The sequence below is a fragment of the Oryzias latipes genome, chromosome 20 (genome assembly GCF_002234675.1).
Source record: "Oryzias latipes chromosome 20, ASM223467v1".
Taxonomy (NCBI): Eukaryota; Metazoa; Chordata; class Actinopteri; order Beloniformes; family Adrianichthyidae; genus Oryzias; species Oryzias latipes.
Genome location: NC_019878.2, coordinates 24,933,953 through 24,951,075, shown reverse-complemented (window position 1 = coordinate 24,951,075; position 17,123 = coordinate 24,933,953). Strand labels below are relative to the sequence as shown.

The 17,123-nt window shown below is 41.4% G+C and overlaps 1 protein-coding gene across 2 annotated transcripts in view; it reads right to left on the bottom strand.

Moving 5' to 3' along the window:
- The window catches only part of cdh18 (cadherin 18), a 180,456-nt gene that overhangs the window by 72,524 nt on the left and 90,809 nt on the right, over nt 1–17,123 (bottom strand). For both annotated transcript variants that reach the window (XM_004081197.4, XM_023950139.1), the window contains exon 2: nt 10,090–10,633. In XM_004081197.4, the coding sequence (XP_004081245.1) occupies nt 10,090–10,320 (231 nt within the window). In that variant the 5' untranslated portion in view covers nt 10,321–10,633. The remainder of the gene's footprint in view (nt 1–10,089; nt 10,634–17,123) is intronic.

Here is a 17,123-nt window from a genome sequence, read left to right as displayed (position 1 = left end):
TAAAGGGATTTATTTGATTCGTTAAAACGTTCAAGCTGCCATAAGATTGTTTAAGACACATTTAAGGTTTACGGATAATTGCGATTTTCGCCGTCTTTTGCGATATGCATATTGCAGAGCTGGATATTGCGATAACGATAAATTTGCGGTATATTATGCAGGCCTAATATATATATAGATATTTCTATAGATATATATCTATAGATATATAGATATCTATAGATATCTATATCTATAGATATATATATAGAAGATACATGTCAAGACTTAGACAATTCATATAAATGAGGTTTTCTGGAGCAAATCTTCGAATTCCAACCTAAAGATAAAGAAGACTTCACAACTAAAACAATCCTTGTAACAATCTCCTTTACTTACAGGCATGTACTTCATTGCTTAATGGAGCATTATGGCGTACAAAAGGAACACTGCAGAAACAAACAGTTCAGCTTCAGGGGATGCCTTCTTTTGCAAATAAAAAATAATTATAAATTTAGCTTTAAAAGCCTAAAACAATGTTCAAATTTACAAAGACCATTGATCTATAAATATGAGTTTATTTGAGCTTTGGTCACAGGGAAAGACATCTAAGCAGTGGATCAAGAGAATGAGTTCCCACCTCTTCTTTAGTGTTTTTAGAAGGACACCAATGTGTCAGAGTTCTGCCACAAGGCCTCCTTGTTAGCAAAAGGCCTCACCAGGGAGCCAGCCGGGTGGAAATCCCTCAAGTCCAAACTACTCTTTCTATGCAGAACAGGCTCTTCTCTGAGCTCCTCCCACATGGTTGGATTTCAACCCAATCTCTCAGAGATAACTAACCCAACACACTGAAGGTATTAAAAACAATTCCATATTTTTATTTCTGAACATTAAATAGAGATCTTTGTCATGTAAACATCATTTTCATAACTGGACACACTAAAGAAGCAGTTTTGTTCAATCAAAACTGGGACAAACGTGCTGAAGACAGAATACCCGCCTGCTAACCTAAATATAGAGGTGATCTATCATTACAAACTGCTATCAAATGTACTGAGAACCTTAAAGGCTGTGCTAAGAACTGAACTTTACAGAACATTACAGCAGTAAATGAACTCACCAAAGGCAGTCTCAAATAGTCCTATTTCATATGCACAGAATGTATTTGTCAGTTTCAACAGAGGATGTCCTACAGCCACATATAATCAAAACGAGAACTTGAACATTCATTTCTAAATTGCAAACTGCTAGTAATTCCAAGCTTGACTCCTGATGACAGCTGACCGTCCTTTTCATTGTAAATATCAGGACTGTAATTAAAGAGACCCAAAGATTCTGTTTAATCAGAAAACTGCTCAAATATTGATCACTAATATCGCAAATTGCGAGTTTTCCTCATATCGTCCAGCCCTAATAAAAGCTCATTTAACCATGAACCTTCGGTAAAAAAAGCCTATAACCACGGAATGTGACACATGGAAAGCAAAAAGGATTGTAACCACATTGTTTTTTGAAGGTTTTGTCAATTGTCTCAGCTTGTTGAATGAACAGTTTTCCTACCATACCTGCCAGGAGCTTATGTGGATTTAAACCGTTCTGGAATAGTGAAACTCGTCAGAAACGCTCCATAAATGTTTCATATGGTCTATGATGATGGATAATAGGTTTCCATACGTTTAGAAGTGTTATAGTTATTTTGGCAAAGCAAATACACTGCATGTGACTTCTCATCTTAGAAGTGTTAAACTGCTGCAAACCAAAATAAACATTGCAGTTAAAATATGTTCTTTATCTTTGAAGCCCTGAATTATTGTATTAATTAAAACATATATATAAATAAAAGTTTGGAACACATGAAACAAAGGCCATAGCATAAAAGATATGGCATTCTTGTAATTTGATTGCCATGAATATTTTCTATTTTGTGACACAACACGTGGTCAACGTCATTATGACCCCATTAGAGTTTGGCCAAAGACGCAAACAGAGACATTTTATGTGATATTTAGCAAGTATTACGAAAAGAAATGGTAGCTGGACTGATAGTGGCGAGCCTGAAAACGCTAAAAGCTTCACTTGATACTAATCTATTGAAGGAATTAGGCTTAAAGGCGAGGACTTTGCAGACTTTTTTTGTCCCAGGTCATAAAAAAAAAAAACTTTAAATGATTTTACTTTCATCCTTAAATGATTTTCAACTTGGATTTACAGTTAAATGCAGCAATTTGAATTTGATTATAGTTTTCTTTAACTCAGCATTCTTGGAAAATGGTTGGTAACCAATTTATTCATGGCGTGAAGCTCACTAGATTGAATCTAGGATTAGGGATTTCTCTCGTCTCCATTGCCCCCTTTCTGTCTCCTTCAGCCCCGTTGAAGAGGGGTGTTTATAATTCTCAAGACGCCCTTTATGAGTCTAATATAAATAAAATCGAAAGGGCCAGAAACAGTCTCCCGTTGAATAATCCACTCCTACAAAAAACAGAATTTTTAAAGATTATTCAATCTCCGGGGCCAGTCTCGTTTTTTTTTACTGTTTAATACCTTTTATTACACGGAACATTTTTAAATTCCATCCAGTCGCAGCAAGTATATAGTTATGCTATATGACCTTTACGTCTATAAAGAGATCAAGTTATCCATCTACCTACATGAGAGTGTGCATGTGTGCTTTTGTGTAGGTGTGTGCATGTGTGTGTATGCATATGCTTAAGTCTGCATGTACGTGTGTTTATGTTTGTATGTGCATGTATGTGTATGTGTGCACATGCATGTGTGCATGTGTGTTGACTACAGGAATGACTGTAGGCTACAGACAGACAATAAATAACAGCAAAAGTAACAGAAGTGCCACCCAGGCTGATGAGAGAATGCCAGCGTTCCTTGACGAAGGTGATATATGACCTCTGGAAGCATGTTGTTTTGTCATCTCCCCACAAAGACTCTGAGAATCCATTTCATCCACAGGGCATCAAAACAGGGGATTGTGTTTATCCTTCTGTCTGTATGGCTGACTTTATTAAAGACTAGTGGCCCAGATGAATGGCATGTGGCTGGCAGCTGGCAGCTAGAAATGCATTTGTGAGGCGTTAACAATAATCAGCAGAGTCTGAGGCTGGAAAACCACACAGCAAATGGCACTCAGAGCTCAAAGAGAGTGGCCCTAGAATTGTCATCCTGTACCAGCCCAGATGAAAGAGCATCTTCACTTTTCTTGTCTCAACAAGCTGTGTTTGTGCTGCCAGGCATCTGGATGTTCATCTTTGAGGGTACCTCTGTGTTCACAGGCTAATTGCTACGCAGAACAAACTAGTTTGACTCTTAATGCCTGTCAGATGTCAAAATCAATAATTTCAGAGGGAGATTCTGGGGGGAAATATGAAATAAACCACCAGATCACTGTTTCTGCAACATTAAACAGCAATTTGACTCATTGTGATGGTGCTGGCAATCGCTTGGCCTGAAACTAAAGCTGCCATTTACAATCACATCTCAAAAGCCATTCATTTGCCGTGTCAGAACCTCCAAAAACTGAGGACCCATAAAATGCATTTATAGACTATAAGACTTATAAAGATCAGTTTAATTAAATGAATGACTTAAAGTTGTTTTTTTTCTTCTTTCCAAATTGGCTTTATTGTGCATGTTATACAAGTTAATTGTTCAAATCTTTTTAACATTTCACAAACAAACGTGTTAGCTAACCTCACCTCGATGAGCGACGATTCTCTGTAAACTGTAACGTTAGAAATGTTCAGCTGGTAACCTGATAAAGGAATGTTTTTTATGATAAACACGGATACAAACAAAGGTGTCCACATCATGTCTCTGATGCTGAATGAGGTGTAAAAAGTGGACTCTGCTTCACAAATCTACCACTGACACCTTTTATGGAAAATTCAGGGGTTTGTTTCTGTGATGCTAAACACATTTTAGTTCATAACTAACTATTTTGAGCTGACTCTGCCACATAGACTGTAAGGACATCTGAGCTGTTTGATTATCAAAATGAATCCAAATTTGAATAGGATTACATTGGCATACTCAAGTGCCTAAAAACTGCTGCGTTTCATTCTCAAAACATTTCCTCTGAAGTTTTCAGAGGTTAACTTTTGCCAATGAAAAACATCCCATATTGAACAATTACGACAGTTTCAGCTGTTAAAAAAAAAGAAGAATCACAAGAAGTGAGGATGCCAAACATTAGACAGAGTTGACTGTTAATCCCACAGAGAATAAAGCAAGAGTTTAAGAGATCTATCATCCGACGTTGGGAACAGAGATAAAAATAGTGCTGTCTGATAATGCTGCTGTGATCTGGGTCAGGGATGTAATCACGTGCAGCAAATATGAACTGCTCAATGGATGCTAAATGTGTTAAATGAAGTCTGAAATCCAGAATTACCTTTTTTTTTTTTTTTTAAACATACCAGGTTTTGGTCTACTGCTAATGCCAACACCTTTGGAGCGAGCACAGAACATATTTGGTCCACCTGGCTGCAGATACGTTTGTTTTCCTCTGATGTGGCCGTCTGCTGGGAGATTGCTTCTGAATTGAGCGGTTTCACCTTTGAGAGAAATGTGTCAGTAAATCAGAGGAGTGGGGGGGAAAGGTATTGGAGCTCCAACCATTCCAAACTTAATACTTTTAGTGTTTAAGAAAAACACACAATATTGGACATTCTTGCAAACCGAAAGGAATCTGTTGCAAGAGAATTCTGGAAAAAAAGGGCTTTAATTTGAATGAATAACGTCCAACTACACTTCCAGACATCAATGAAAACCTTGGATCTGCCACAGCAGAAAGCAGATCAGAATGGTAGAAGAAGATGTAGCATTTCTGCATGTATTATTAGTTTAGACATAAATGTGATGCCAATCTTACATTCCCTGCCAATTTGTTTGCTGAGCAAATATAGAACTGAGTAGCCACCTGCTTCTACTCCAATCAGCCAAAAGATGTAGAAGTGGCTGCAAGATAAGCAGACATACCCCCCCCCCCCCCCACACACACACACACACTTCTGGCAAAGTAAAAAATAAAAGTCTGGCTGAGAACTTTAATGGAGCAAAGAAAGTGTCAGCTTTCTGGAAACAAGGTGCATGACATGTAACACCGTCTTCCCAATTCCACAGCACTTGAGAGGATATACTTGACTGAGTGCAACCCTGGTGTATTATTAGTTGCTAAGCAGCCTGACCTTCATCTCTTTTACCTGGCTTTGTCTTCACTGCCTTTGTCCTTTTCTCTGTGCAGATCCTGACAACGTATGTGTGTAGCTGGGTTGCATGAGTTGTGCGTGTCTTTCGTGGTGATGTGGCTAAATTCACCCGGCAGATCCACATAATGCATGTACTGCTGAGTCTGTCTGCTTTGTGTTTGCCGCTGCTCTCTCATGGATACGTCCACTTATTCGAGATGAGGTGGAAGCAGGAAAACTCACTGCAAATGTGTGTGTGTGTGTGTGTGTGTGGGGGGGGGGGGGGTATCCTGGGCTCACGTCAAAGCTTCCAGGAGTTAAACCTGCAGAATGTTTCCTGATGAACTCCTTCTTGCTGTCTGCACTCACGTGCTCCCCTGTCACCGTGTGCTCGGGTTTGATGGGATTTTCCTCCTCCAGCAATCTGAAAAGTGCTAGATGAACACCGTGGCGTTTTCTTTGTGTGCTTTCTGGAAGATTCATTAAAATTGCAAAGCTTTGATATTGAGAGAAAACCTTGCTAATGGCTAATTGGGAGTTGAAGGTGAGAGTCGGGGCGTGAAGCCTGTCTTCCATCAGCTCCAGCATGCCGGAGGAACCATGGAGAAGGGACGGCAGTCTCATTCTGAGCCGACATTCGGCATCCTGACTTCATACTTTACGAGGGGGCGGGTTTGTTTTTGATTAAATGTCGACTCTTATACTTCACTCAAGAGGACTTAATCACTTTTTGTGTGGGTGTGCTTGATTGTCTGATTACCACATTTTGGCCATGCTCCCTCCCAATCAACTCCTCTGAGCACCCCATTCTCCTTGATTGATTTGTAACAGTCACAGCCAACCCTGATGATGGAACGCCTGCCTAATGACCATACATCAAGAGGAGGCGATGAGCGGCGTGCTGAAGGCACACGGCTGATGCGCAAAAGGCAGCGCCGCCCTAATGGTTGTCCTCTATTTTGACATCTGCTGGGAGAAAAAGAATGATGTTGTCTTCTTCAAGGCGGGGTTTCCATCTTGATGCGGGGTAATGAGATTATTAAGAGTCCTGGAAAACAATTCTGACACCAAATGTAGTGGCTCCGCCCCCTTTATTCCTGCCTAAATGCGTAATGAGACAGAAAAGAAGAAGTTGGCTTTACGGTTTCACATGTCATGTTTACACACGAAGAAAATGGACAGTGATGCGTCAACAGTTCTTCAGATAAAAGGCCTTTAACTCTTATTCCTAATAGATTTTTCTTAAGCTTTGAAGCCAACAACACAAACAAGAAGAAATGAGGCTAATATGACATGATGACACTTGTTCACCTTTCAGCACATCCCTTCATGGGTCACCACAGCCATGAAGACGGTTTGGCAGAGATTCTTTACGTTGGGGGTCCTTCCTGACACAACCCTGTATTTTATCCTGGCCCTGGCACAGGAAGACCCAGACTTGGCCCCCTTGTGGATAAAGAGGGTGAAGGGTCTTGCATAAGGACCCAGGATGGAGTAAGCTCAATGCGCCCTGGGAAGCTAACCTTTGCTCATACGGCATGGGCTAAAGACGGCATATAAAGTCCCATTAGCTGGTGTGTGAAAATTGTTCTCTGTGTCTGGCCCCTCCCCTGGGGTAGGGGTAAACTGCAGAGACAGCCACCCTCGTGGTTTGACCCCCCCCCCAATCCAACCCTTTAATGCTGAGTGTCAAACAGGAGGCATTAGGTTCCATTTTCAGAATTAACAGGACTGGATTTGAACCTACGACCTGACAGTGCCAGGGTGGACACTCTACCCTCAAGGCCTCTAAATTGGTCAATTAAGTAAAATAAATTGGATTCATAAAATCATGATAAGATATAGGATTTGATCTGATATTCCCAGAATTCTGGAGTGAAAATGTTTTTCTTGAGTTTTGAAGTTGAGAGTTTCTCTGAATATTCCAGAGTAAGTATTTAAATTTGAACTTTCTGTCTCACTTCTTTGTAGTTTCTGGTGTTCAGCAGCAAAAAGAGCCAGAAAGTTTTTACATTTGATTAATTGTTATTTTTATTTTTTTCATATTAGGATTAATGTATTAATACCTTCTATGGCTTTTAGGCAGAACTGTTCTGGACTGCATAGATTAGCAGAGACAGTGCATAAACTTCCAGTGCATTAAAGAGAAAATAGGAGTAAACTAGAAAAATAAAAAAACCGTGAAGGTCAGAAAGGCTGAAGGCCTCACAAGCAGTCCGTCGGTTGAGGATGGATGAGATGATACTCTTCAGCTTCTTTACCATTTAGCATATTCCTGATCCTGTTTTAAATCCTGTCTATTTTTAGGATTTTGTGTGTTTTTTGTGTGTTTTATTGTTACTTCATTTATTGACAAAACCAAAGTAGAAATACTTCAATAATTACAGACCATAGAGTTAAGTGCAGGGAAAAAGTATTTTACGTTGCAGAATATTTGTACTTTACAGGAACTTGTTGCACATTTTCCTGAGTCTGAGCAAAAAGAAAGTAGAAAGTTTCTTTTTATTTATTTATTTTCTCACTTCCCACAGTTGAGCTTTTACTGTACACACAAAGGACTGCTGCCTGATTCTGTCACCGCAGAATCCATTTTTAGATGCATGAATAAAACATTTAAGCACCTTTCTTCATAGATGCCACTTTGCTCTACAAATGAACACAGGATAAGCAGCGGGCTATTCCTCCTAGTCGAGGCTGAAGCACCCATTCTGTCAAATCATCCGATTATGAACTGCATATATTAGCCGCGGCACGACACCCACTGATACCCCAAGGCTTTCTGACCAGGGGTCGACTTCCGTTGTTTAATAGACGCGCCCCATTCCTCAGCTAAGTCACAGAGGGTGGTTCACTGCAGCACACTCAGGGTTTGGGGATTTGAATGGGTTTCTAAAAATTGCCATCCAATCTCTAACCTGTCTGATGACTTCAAAGCACCGCGATGAGCTGAGTGACATGAAGACATTCACACCTCCCAGCGGGAGAATGGGTTGTCTCCTGTCTCGTATCTGGACGAGCCCTGTCCCCAACCAAGCATTTGCTTCTCACTCATGCATGAAGCTGTCATTTCCCAAATGCGTCAGCCCCCCAGAAAGGTGTCACTGGGGATTATTGGATACCTCAAAGGGATTAACATCCTTCCTGACAAACTGGCCGCTTCACTCGTTCCAAGAAGTTCCTCTGTGGTTTTTATGTATGTTTGAGTAAACGTTATACGTATACGTTATGTTAAACCAGCCAGAACTTCTGTAGAATACGACGTCTCTTCTTCCTCATGTCTCATCATGAAGTGTCTGTCTTATGCTGCAGATCTTCTGATGAACCAATTATCTGGAAATACTTGGCAGAGGAGCCGCTCATTTCCCGCTCACTAATGTCCTGAGTTTTTAATCAGGCAACAAGAAGAGGAAAACGGGAAAAAAACACAATAAGGAGAAGTACATGCAGAGTGCATTAATCCTCCTCCTCAGCTGCGTCTGTCTAATTAAGGGTCATTCTGTCTCCTGGACACACTAGTCCCAACCCGCATAATTAAATGTTGCTTTGTGCTAGCCATCTGGAGACCTCATCACTTTAAACATGCATGTCAAATTAATTCCTCAGTAATGTTTAGATTGCTTCTTAGTGCTTTATTAACATCCAGGGTTAGCTGTTTATGTTTCTTCTTCTCTCATTGGCTGCAAACACTTCCATGCATGCATGCATCCACGTATGCATGCATGCAACAAAACTCCCCACCGGACCTGGCTGCACAGAACGACCACTAACGCCGACAAACGCCCACTTCAAAGCCGCCGAACACTTTGGTACAAAAGGAAAACACATCTGTGTGCAGACAGCTTTTAATGAGCATTTAGGGCGTCGCTCTCACTCAGGACGCAGCGGCACATCAGTGCAGCAGATTGTTTTTTTGGAAGAGTGGGCTTTCAAGCCTCTTTATTGCAGCAAAAATCCAGGGAAAACATGTTCCAGCTGTAAATAAAGCCTCACGATTAAAACTTCAGTTCAATAAGCAGAAACCTGGAGTGAAAAGTCACGTTTGCATTCTTCCTCGCCTTTTGTCCTGGCATATTATGCTCCTTTTTTTATTCGCCCATCAAATGACGCCTGAAATACAGACATGTGTGCAGCCAGAGAGGCATTCTGTCTTGTCATTCTCTTTCGCCAAGTGCGGTTGAGGATTAGTCTGTGGGTGAGTGCTGAGAATAAAGATCACTGCAGTGGAGAAACACATTGTCACATTTCAGGAGATAAGGGGGGGGCAATCTGCTGGCAGAGGACTTAACCAGCTCCCTCTGGCTGGTTGTGGAGCTAACTGAAAGTCACCAGCAAGTCCCAGGAAGTGGTTCACAACTAACCCCGCCAAAACAAAAACAACACCAGACACACTCTTTGTGGACTCGAAGTGGTATTAGCCATTCTGATACCCCCTCACTGATAAAGAGTGCCCTTCTTTTCATGGTCCCAACTGTACCTCTGTCCAATTTCCTACCACAGTGGTTCAAGTCTCAATGCAAAATGAAATACGGGTTGTCTCTTAACGCAAGAGAGAATCGAATATTTGAGTTAAAAGATGGCTTAATGCACGGGGCTATTCTTACTTTCAAACTTAATACTCCTGCATGGCTGCTTTCCCAGAGTGGCAGATGTGCTCAGAGGCACTACTTAATTACTGAGAATAAAACATTTTTGCGCGGTTCAGGGAAGAACAGCCAGATATTGGAAATGCTAGAACGGCATCTCGTACTGTTATGGATAAGACCTGAATCCTAATATCAGAGTATGTCCTTACTTATCTGCAGAAGACGGGGTTCTGCATTTCATTTAAAAATACAAAACAAAATGTCCAACCGTGTCAAAAAGGACGTTCTTTTAAAGAAACAAAAAGGGAATTTAATGAAAAGCTTACCTTTCCCACATACTGTGCATCTGGTCCCATGTGTTCTTCTAAAACAAAGAACTGGTTCCAGATCCAGCCACGCTTAGGCCTGTGGTGCACCTCCGTTTCCCCATTGGCCAGTTTGGTCTGGTTCTTGGAGGGCACTTTGGTGGGGACATGGTGGCTGGCCCCATAGCATCTCTGGATGAAGCAGAGGCAGACCAAAAATGGGCAAAGACAGCAGGTCATGGGTATCCTCATGGCGGTGCTTGCTTTTGTAAACGGATCCCTGTGTTCCAAGGGGGCGAGGTCCACCGCAGCAGCAGCTGCCACCAACAGCCACTGCTGCAGACCTGAGCAGTGGTCTGAGCCAAAAGGGGAATCAAATCCCAACTATGGAAGGAGAAGTCCAGGAAGGTCCTTTCAGGTTCATGGCCAAAAGCCGGGAGTTGAAAAATGGGGTCACGTTTACATTCTGGGATTTCCTGGGCCGTGAGATGTTGTTCAAACAGATGTGAACTCGTGGGTCGTTCTACCAAGAGCAGAGGTTAATCCTGGAAGCCATTCTCATGTCCTAGAAGAGAGAGGAGGGAAAGAGATTAATTTGATGGATATTAGAGGATAAATATCCTTTAATTCCCTCCAATTAAATTGCCAGTCATAAATCCACCCAGACGAAGGCGCACACTCCACACTGGCAGACTTTGATAAAGAAAAAAGGCAGCAGACATTCTTGGTTCATTTTTGTCATTACACAGATCCAACAAAAGTCATTGGACAAACGTTGCTTTCAAGCGCTTTTCTAAACCTTGAAGGTCATGGTGCTGTTCGGTGAGTGAGTCCACCAAATGAGGTCAGATGAATCACAGGGCAACCTTGGTCCTTTGAATCCCACAAAACAGATTTAAATCCTTTGAAATGATGGAAAAGCTTTGATTTGGTTGTTTTGCAACAGAAACAGCCTAAAGAGCTGCAGAGCTGCATGTCAGCTAGAAAACATTTACTCTGATTACGGTAAACAGGAATCTGGTAGATTATGAATGAACAAATACAAACATTAAAAACTTGGAATGGTGACATCAGTGTGGGCCGGGGAACTCCTTTTACAGAAATCGGAGCCATTGATCCGCTTTGAGACTTTTTCAAAATGTAAACCGTATTTCTGTCTAAATTAAATGTATTATTATTATCATTATTATAAATCATTCTGAAAATGTTTGGGAACTTAGAATATGAAACAGAATGGGGCTTGCAGGACTTTTGCAATAGATGCTTAAGGGAAAGCTCGAAATTCACCTGAGTTGTGGGCGGGACTGTTGGCGAGGAGTAAGCCTCCACTGATTTCCCATCATCCACCTGTTGACACTATCTCGTATTATCTTACAGCCCCCACCCCCCCTACCTAACATTAGTGGTGCACAAACATGGCAGCAACATCAGAGCTATCCAGCCGTACAGTTTAGATCAAGAGAACGTGTGGCCCCGCCCACTGTAGCACCTACATCACAGCTACAAACATTATCCAACTGCATTTTTTCCATCTGCTCCTGATTCAGAACAATTTGAATAAAGAAATACTCAGAAATGCAATTTTAATCTTACATTTCTTTATCTTTGTCCTCCATCATCATTGTCAACAGCTATAGACGGGACTTGAACCATTTCATTACAGTTAAATCTGTGATTTATCAGGAAACAGATGCATTCTAGAGCATAAAAAATACAAGACTTTGACATTTTCCAAACCTGCTTTTTTAGCCTTTATCCACATCAGGTGTTTTTTAAACAAAAATACATTTTTATAGATTAACTACAACAGAAATCCAGGATAATCTCAAAGTCAACGCTTGAAGGTGGAGCCTGGCACGCCGGTGTGTGGATAAGCTGATGGTTTCAGGCTGGAAATAAAAATGTCTCCTTACTTAGAAAAAGAACTTCTGAGAGAAATCCGAGAAAAAAAAGCAACAGAAGAGAGAAAACTTTTGCTTTGACAGTAAGAGAGGATGCAGAAACACTTCCTTCATAAAGAGAGTCAATCGAACATTCAAGTGCTTCAGCAGAACAGCAGCTTTGTGCGGATTATTCAGAATAAATACATGGATATGACATTTAATCGTATATAGGAGCCGACTGACTTCAAAACCTGCTTTAGTCTACATTTTGGAAAGCAAAATAAAAGATGAATTCTACTTATAGAATGCAGATTTATTGAGATTTCCTGAAAAGCGTCAATTTTCCATGTGGAAGAAAACCCGCTGATGTGAGGAGGACCTGACTGATCTTCCTGCTTCAATTCCCTCCATGCAAATTCTGCAGCTCAGCTGGAAAAACTGGCAGTTTGTAGTTCGGCTGACTTGGAGGCAGTTGTTGTAAAAGCCGAGGGAGGTGGAGTCCGCTCCATATCGACCAGGGTTAAAGCAGTGGAAGGTAAATAATCAGCTGCACTCTGATCATGTGTAATCTGGGAGGCGGTTCTCATCCGCACGGCTACGCCCAAATCCAGCTTTGGCTGCTGTTTTCCTCTGGCAGAGAAAAGGACATTGACGCCTCACTGAATGCTAATGGAGCTGCTTTTCTGAAAGACCTATTTAAAGGTATTTCAGTTTTCTTTTTTAGGACCGAATCTGTTTTTTTCTTATTTAAGGTCACACAGCAACAGAACACTGACATAAAAAACCTACTGGAGCTGAACCACCTCATGAGTCAGAATGAAAAGATCGTTTCCAGTGGTTTCACTTTGGCCTCCTAGGGTTTTCTTCAATCAGTTCCCTAATTGCCTGATTATCATGCTGATTCCAAATAAAATACATTTCAGGGAGCCATAAAATCAACAGCATCTGGCTGTGTCAAAGAAAATCATTTTTCACCGTTTCTGATGATGCTATTGATGTGAGCAGAGCTCTGCACATGCCTGCTACATTACATACATGTTTAGCAGAAGAGGGTGTGCAGTGACAGCTAGAGGATGGTTTTTGAGCATCTTTTAAAACGGTAAAATGGTTAAAAGGATCATATCTATTTATGCAAAGATACAAGACATACAAAACACAAGAATTTAGGGAATAAACATAGTAAAACACATTTATGACAGTTGAAAAGCTTAACTTAAAAAGAAGCAACAAGAACGCGTTTGATCTTTTTGAGTGTGAGCCTCCAAACTATTAGTGGTATCGTCCCTATGTGCAGAAAAGAGGTCATTTTATCATCAAAGTCCACTCTGAGTAGCGCTACCAAGCCAGGAGTTTAAACGGATGCTCACTGCACAACTTTAATCCCTCTGCAGTTACTTGTCCAAACAGGGAGGGCTGCAGAGACAAGCCCCACCCCTAGTTCGCCACCCGCCACGTCCCTGTCGGTGGATGTCACAAAGACACGGAGAGCTCGCTCTAAAAGGCTGCCAGGCGCCTGCTTCATGCTTCTTGGTCCCAAGTGTCCTACACCTCGAGTGTGAAAATAACTCATCTCAATCTCCCGGGAGCCTCGGCCAGCAGCCGCATTTGACAGAAAAACGGACTCACTGTTACACGTTGCTACTTTTCAGTTTGTAACCTATTTTTCCTTTTTCAGCTGCTTTTTGCTGTTTTACTCTGCAAACATGAGTTCTAGTGTTGTGGATTTATGTGATTATGCACGTTCATATAGTGATTTGATGGACGTTGCTTATGCTTTTATTTCCGTTCTAAAGGATGCGTGTCCAAAGACGGAGCTGCAGCCGCTTCTTCACACCAGTAATGTTCAGTAAGCAGGCTGGAACTCGTTAGGGTTAAGGAGGTACAAATGTGGTAACTAACTTTTATTTCAAAAGTGCAAACTCAGATTTACTCCAAACTGTCTTGTTAGGCTACATTAAACAACTGAACAGAAACAGAACCCCCAGATTGTTCTGGTAATTATTTTTTCAACACTTGTGTGTCCATCAGTCTGTCACATGGTACTCAAACCGCCAAGTTCTCATGCTACATTGACATGACCAACAGACGAGGCCACATTCCAGCGCCGTGGGCCACGCCCGTGGAACGGCCTGCCTGAGGATGTGACGGCTTCATCCACTGTGGAGGTTTTTAAAAAAAAAAAAAGACTTTAAACGCGTTTTTGCTCTCTTTACTTTTAAATAGTTTTTACATTTCCTTACATTTTAATTGGCTTTTACTTTTTCTCTGTTTTGACTATTATTATATATTTGTTTTCAGTAAAGCTTTGAGCTGTTTTGTCACAGGAAAAGTGCTTTATAAATAAAGTTGTTTTTGAATTTGAACAATCCGGATAAGCAAAGATTTGTCTGTATTTTTCCTCACCCTATGAAGGACGTTCCACCACAGTTGATGAAGGATTCAAAAGAAAAGTTTCATGTGAAAACACCACAAACCAGCAACGATGCTGCCACTCTGGGACGCTCCCATGGAGGGAAATGCTGACAAAGCTCCTCCCACCCCGCAGACGTCTGTATGCATGCTCGTCGTCATACGTGTAGCATGTCAACTTGGCGGTTTGAGTACCATGTGACAGACTGACAGACACAAAAGTGTTGAAAAAGAATTACTAGAACAAAACATTTGTTCCATAAGGGTGACTAAATGTCCATGCGGGTCCAGCGTTTGAAGTGATAACTTTAATTCAGATCCCGCCGTTTTCTGTAACATTGTTTCTTTATTGCATTTAGCTTTTTAGTCCTAAAAGGGTGAATCTGGGACATATGCCAACAATTATCATTGATGCATTATTGTTTGGCAGCTGAATCGTGAAATTCCTGTTGCACACAGAGAGACATCAACATTTGCATAAAGTACTTACTACCTTTTGTCCGTCTGTCCATGCGGCGTCATTCAGGAAAACGATGCAGAAATTCACACCAAAGTTTTATCTGACATCCAGCTGATCTCTTCCTGTCATTCTGCTCCCAGCATCCCAGTTGAACCTTTGGTCAACTTCTGTTTATCGCCTGAGACGCCATATATCTGCCTGCTGTTTTATTCATACAGCAGAAAAACTCAATTACAGGGGCTCAACTGGTCATGTAAACAACCACAATTTAATAAGACCTTAGCTGGAGCAGAGCCAGCATTTTATGCACACAATCACAGCTGCTGATGACGCAGCAGGAGCTGAATCCCTCCGTGATACATCAAGGAAAATGGGAGCAACAGAGGACAAAATGCAGCAGAAAACAACAGAGAGGCTGGGAGAGAGGACAACAAACTCTGGTCGTCTGCTGCAGATAGTCAATGTTTAGCCCCCCGCTGAGTGCTCGTCCACTGCATTCCACTTCACAGCTTTGGCTTCCCGTCCATGTCAAACAGAAAACAGAGGAGGGGCGGGTCACAACACAAATCACTGCTCCGAACTGAGAACAAGACGACGACCACGTCAGATGACCACGGCCAAGAGCCTCTTGACTTTTCACCTCCTCGCAGAAGAAACCACAGCAAACATTTTCCACCGGTTTATGGAGCCGTGAGCAGCCTGCAGACGGAGCGGGTTTCACTCAGCTATAAGTAAACCTCAAACAGAGGGAGAAAGGTACACAGCACTGAGATGAAACTCTCAAGACACAAGTGTGGATTTACTTAATGATCCTGTTGTTCCTGTGGAAAGCCTCTCACCACAAACGTGGCGTGATCTATACGTCAAACTGGAAAATCGTTGGAAATAAATCCTTCATATAAAGATCAGGAATTCTCTTTTCAACTCGTCTGCAACCAAAAACCCGAGAAAAAAGATGAAACAGAGTCTAGACAAAAGAAATATTACAACATTTGTTTATTTTTTTCCTCCTGTGGGTAAAGGAGGATTTGCTGGAACAACATATATATTCAGCTGATCTTGTGGATATATTTCTATCAAAGTCCAAACACTAGACATGCCATAAAAAGATTGTATCCTGTGCTTTGAGGCAGGTTCCTTTAGGTTCCCTGTTTAAGCATTTGATCATTTGACAAGATAAAAGGGGCTTTTTTTCATGAGAGGCAGACATTTTCTGTGGCTGGATCACAGTAATAGTCCTGATCAAAGCTTATCGTAATGCATAAGCAAACATTGTTTTTCTTTATTGGTTTTTCTTTGTTGTGTAGCAAATTGGTTTGGTCTTTCTGCAAGATAGGAGAAATCTGTTTAGGATATAATCCATTTAATGTTCCTCTACAAAAGCTAACCTTGATCTGGTCACAGAACCAACAGTGACTTTATTAAAAAAAACATTTGTATCTGTTCCTTTAGCTTTTTTAAAGGAGAGTCTGCAGCTGCAGTTCAGTGTTGGTGATCAAAATCAGCTTCAGTAGTGAAGCAATCCTCCAAATGTTCTGCATAAACATAACAGGAGGATAAATTAGCTGTTAGAAGACGGCAGTTATGCCGATGTTTAGCCACCAGACCGCGGTGACTCGTGTTACTTTAACACATAGGAATTAAAGCTGAACTGCCTTAATGGCTGGATTGCATCTCCTCCACCTTCACTTATATACACAACTCTTTTTTTAGCTCATCAGCTGGTTAATGAAGGCTCCTTTCACACCTAGAATTAGCACTCATCAAGCGTGAACCAATCAACAAGCGGACGGCTTCCAGTGTGTCAGGTCGTACCTGGAATTAGACACGTCTCGGCTGACCAGCAACCGGATCGGATTTTCCCTGAATGTAAGCAAATCAACAAACTGGAAAAAGAAATTTCTGAAAACTCACAATCACATCCATGACACCAGAGTATCATGACCAAAGGACCAGACATGCAAATATGACACTGTCACGTGCACCTGCTGTACTCATCAGCTATAATCAAGCTCATTCATCTCACCTGTGTTCCCCCTCACTAATATCTTTAAAAGTGACCTGCCTTGTCCTTAGTTGTTTGTCCAGACACAATTATCTTAGGCTGACTAGTCCAATGATGTGTTCAAGAGACAACCATGTCCACCAGCACGGTGAGGAACCCTCTGAAGGCCTACAGGACTGCTTTGAAATGTTCTCTGCCAACCCCATGAAAACAATACAGCCTGTTTATTTTACTTTCTGTGTGGATTCAGTAGTCCCAGCAAAGACTCCTTTTGAAGAACAAATCTGAGGTGAGCAGC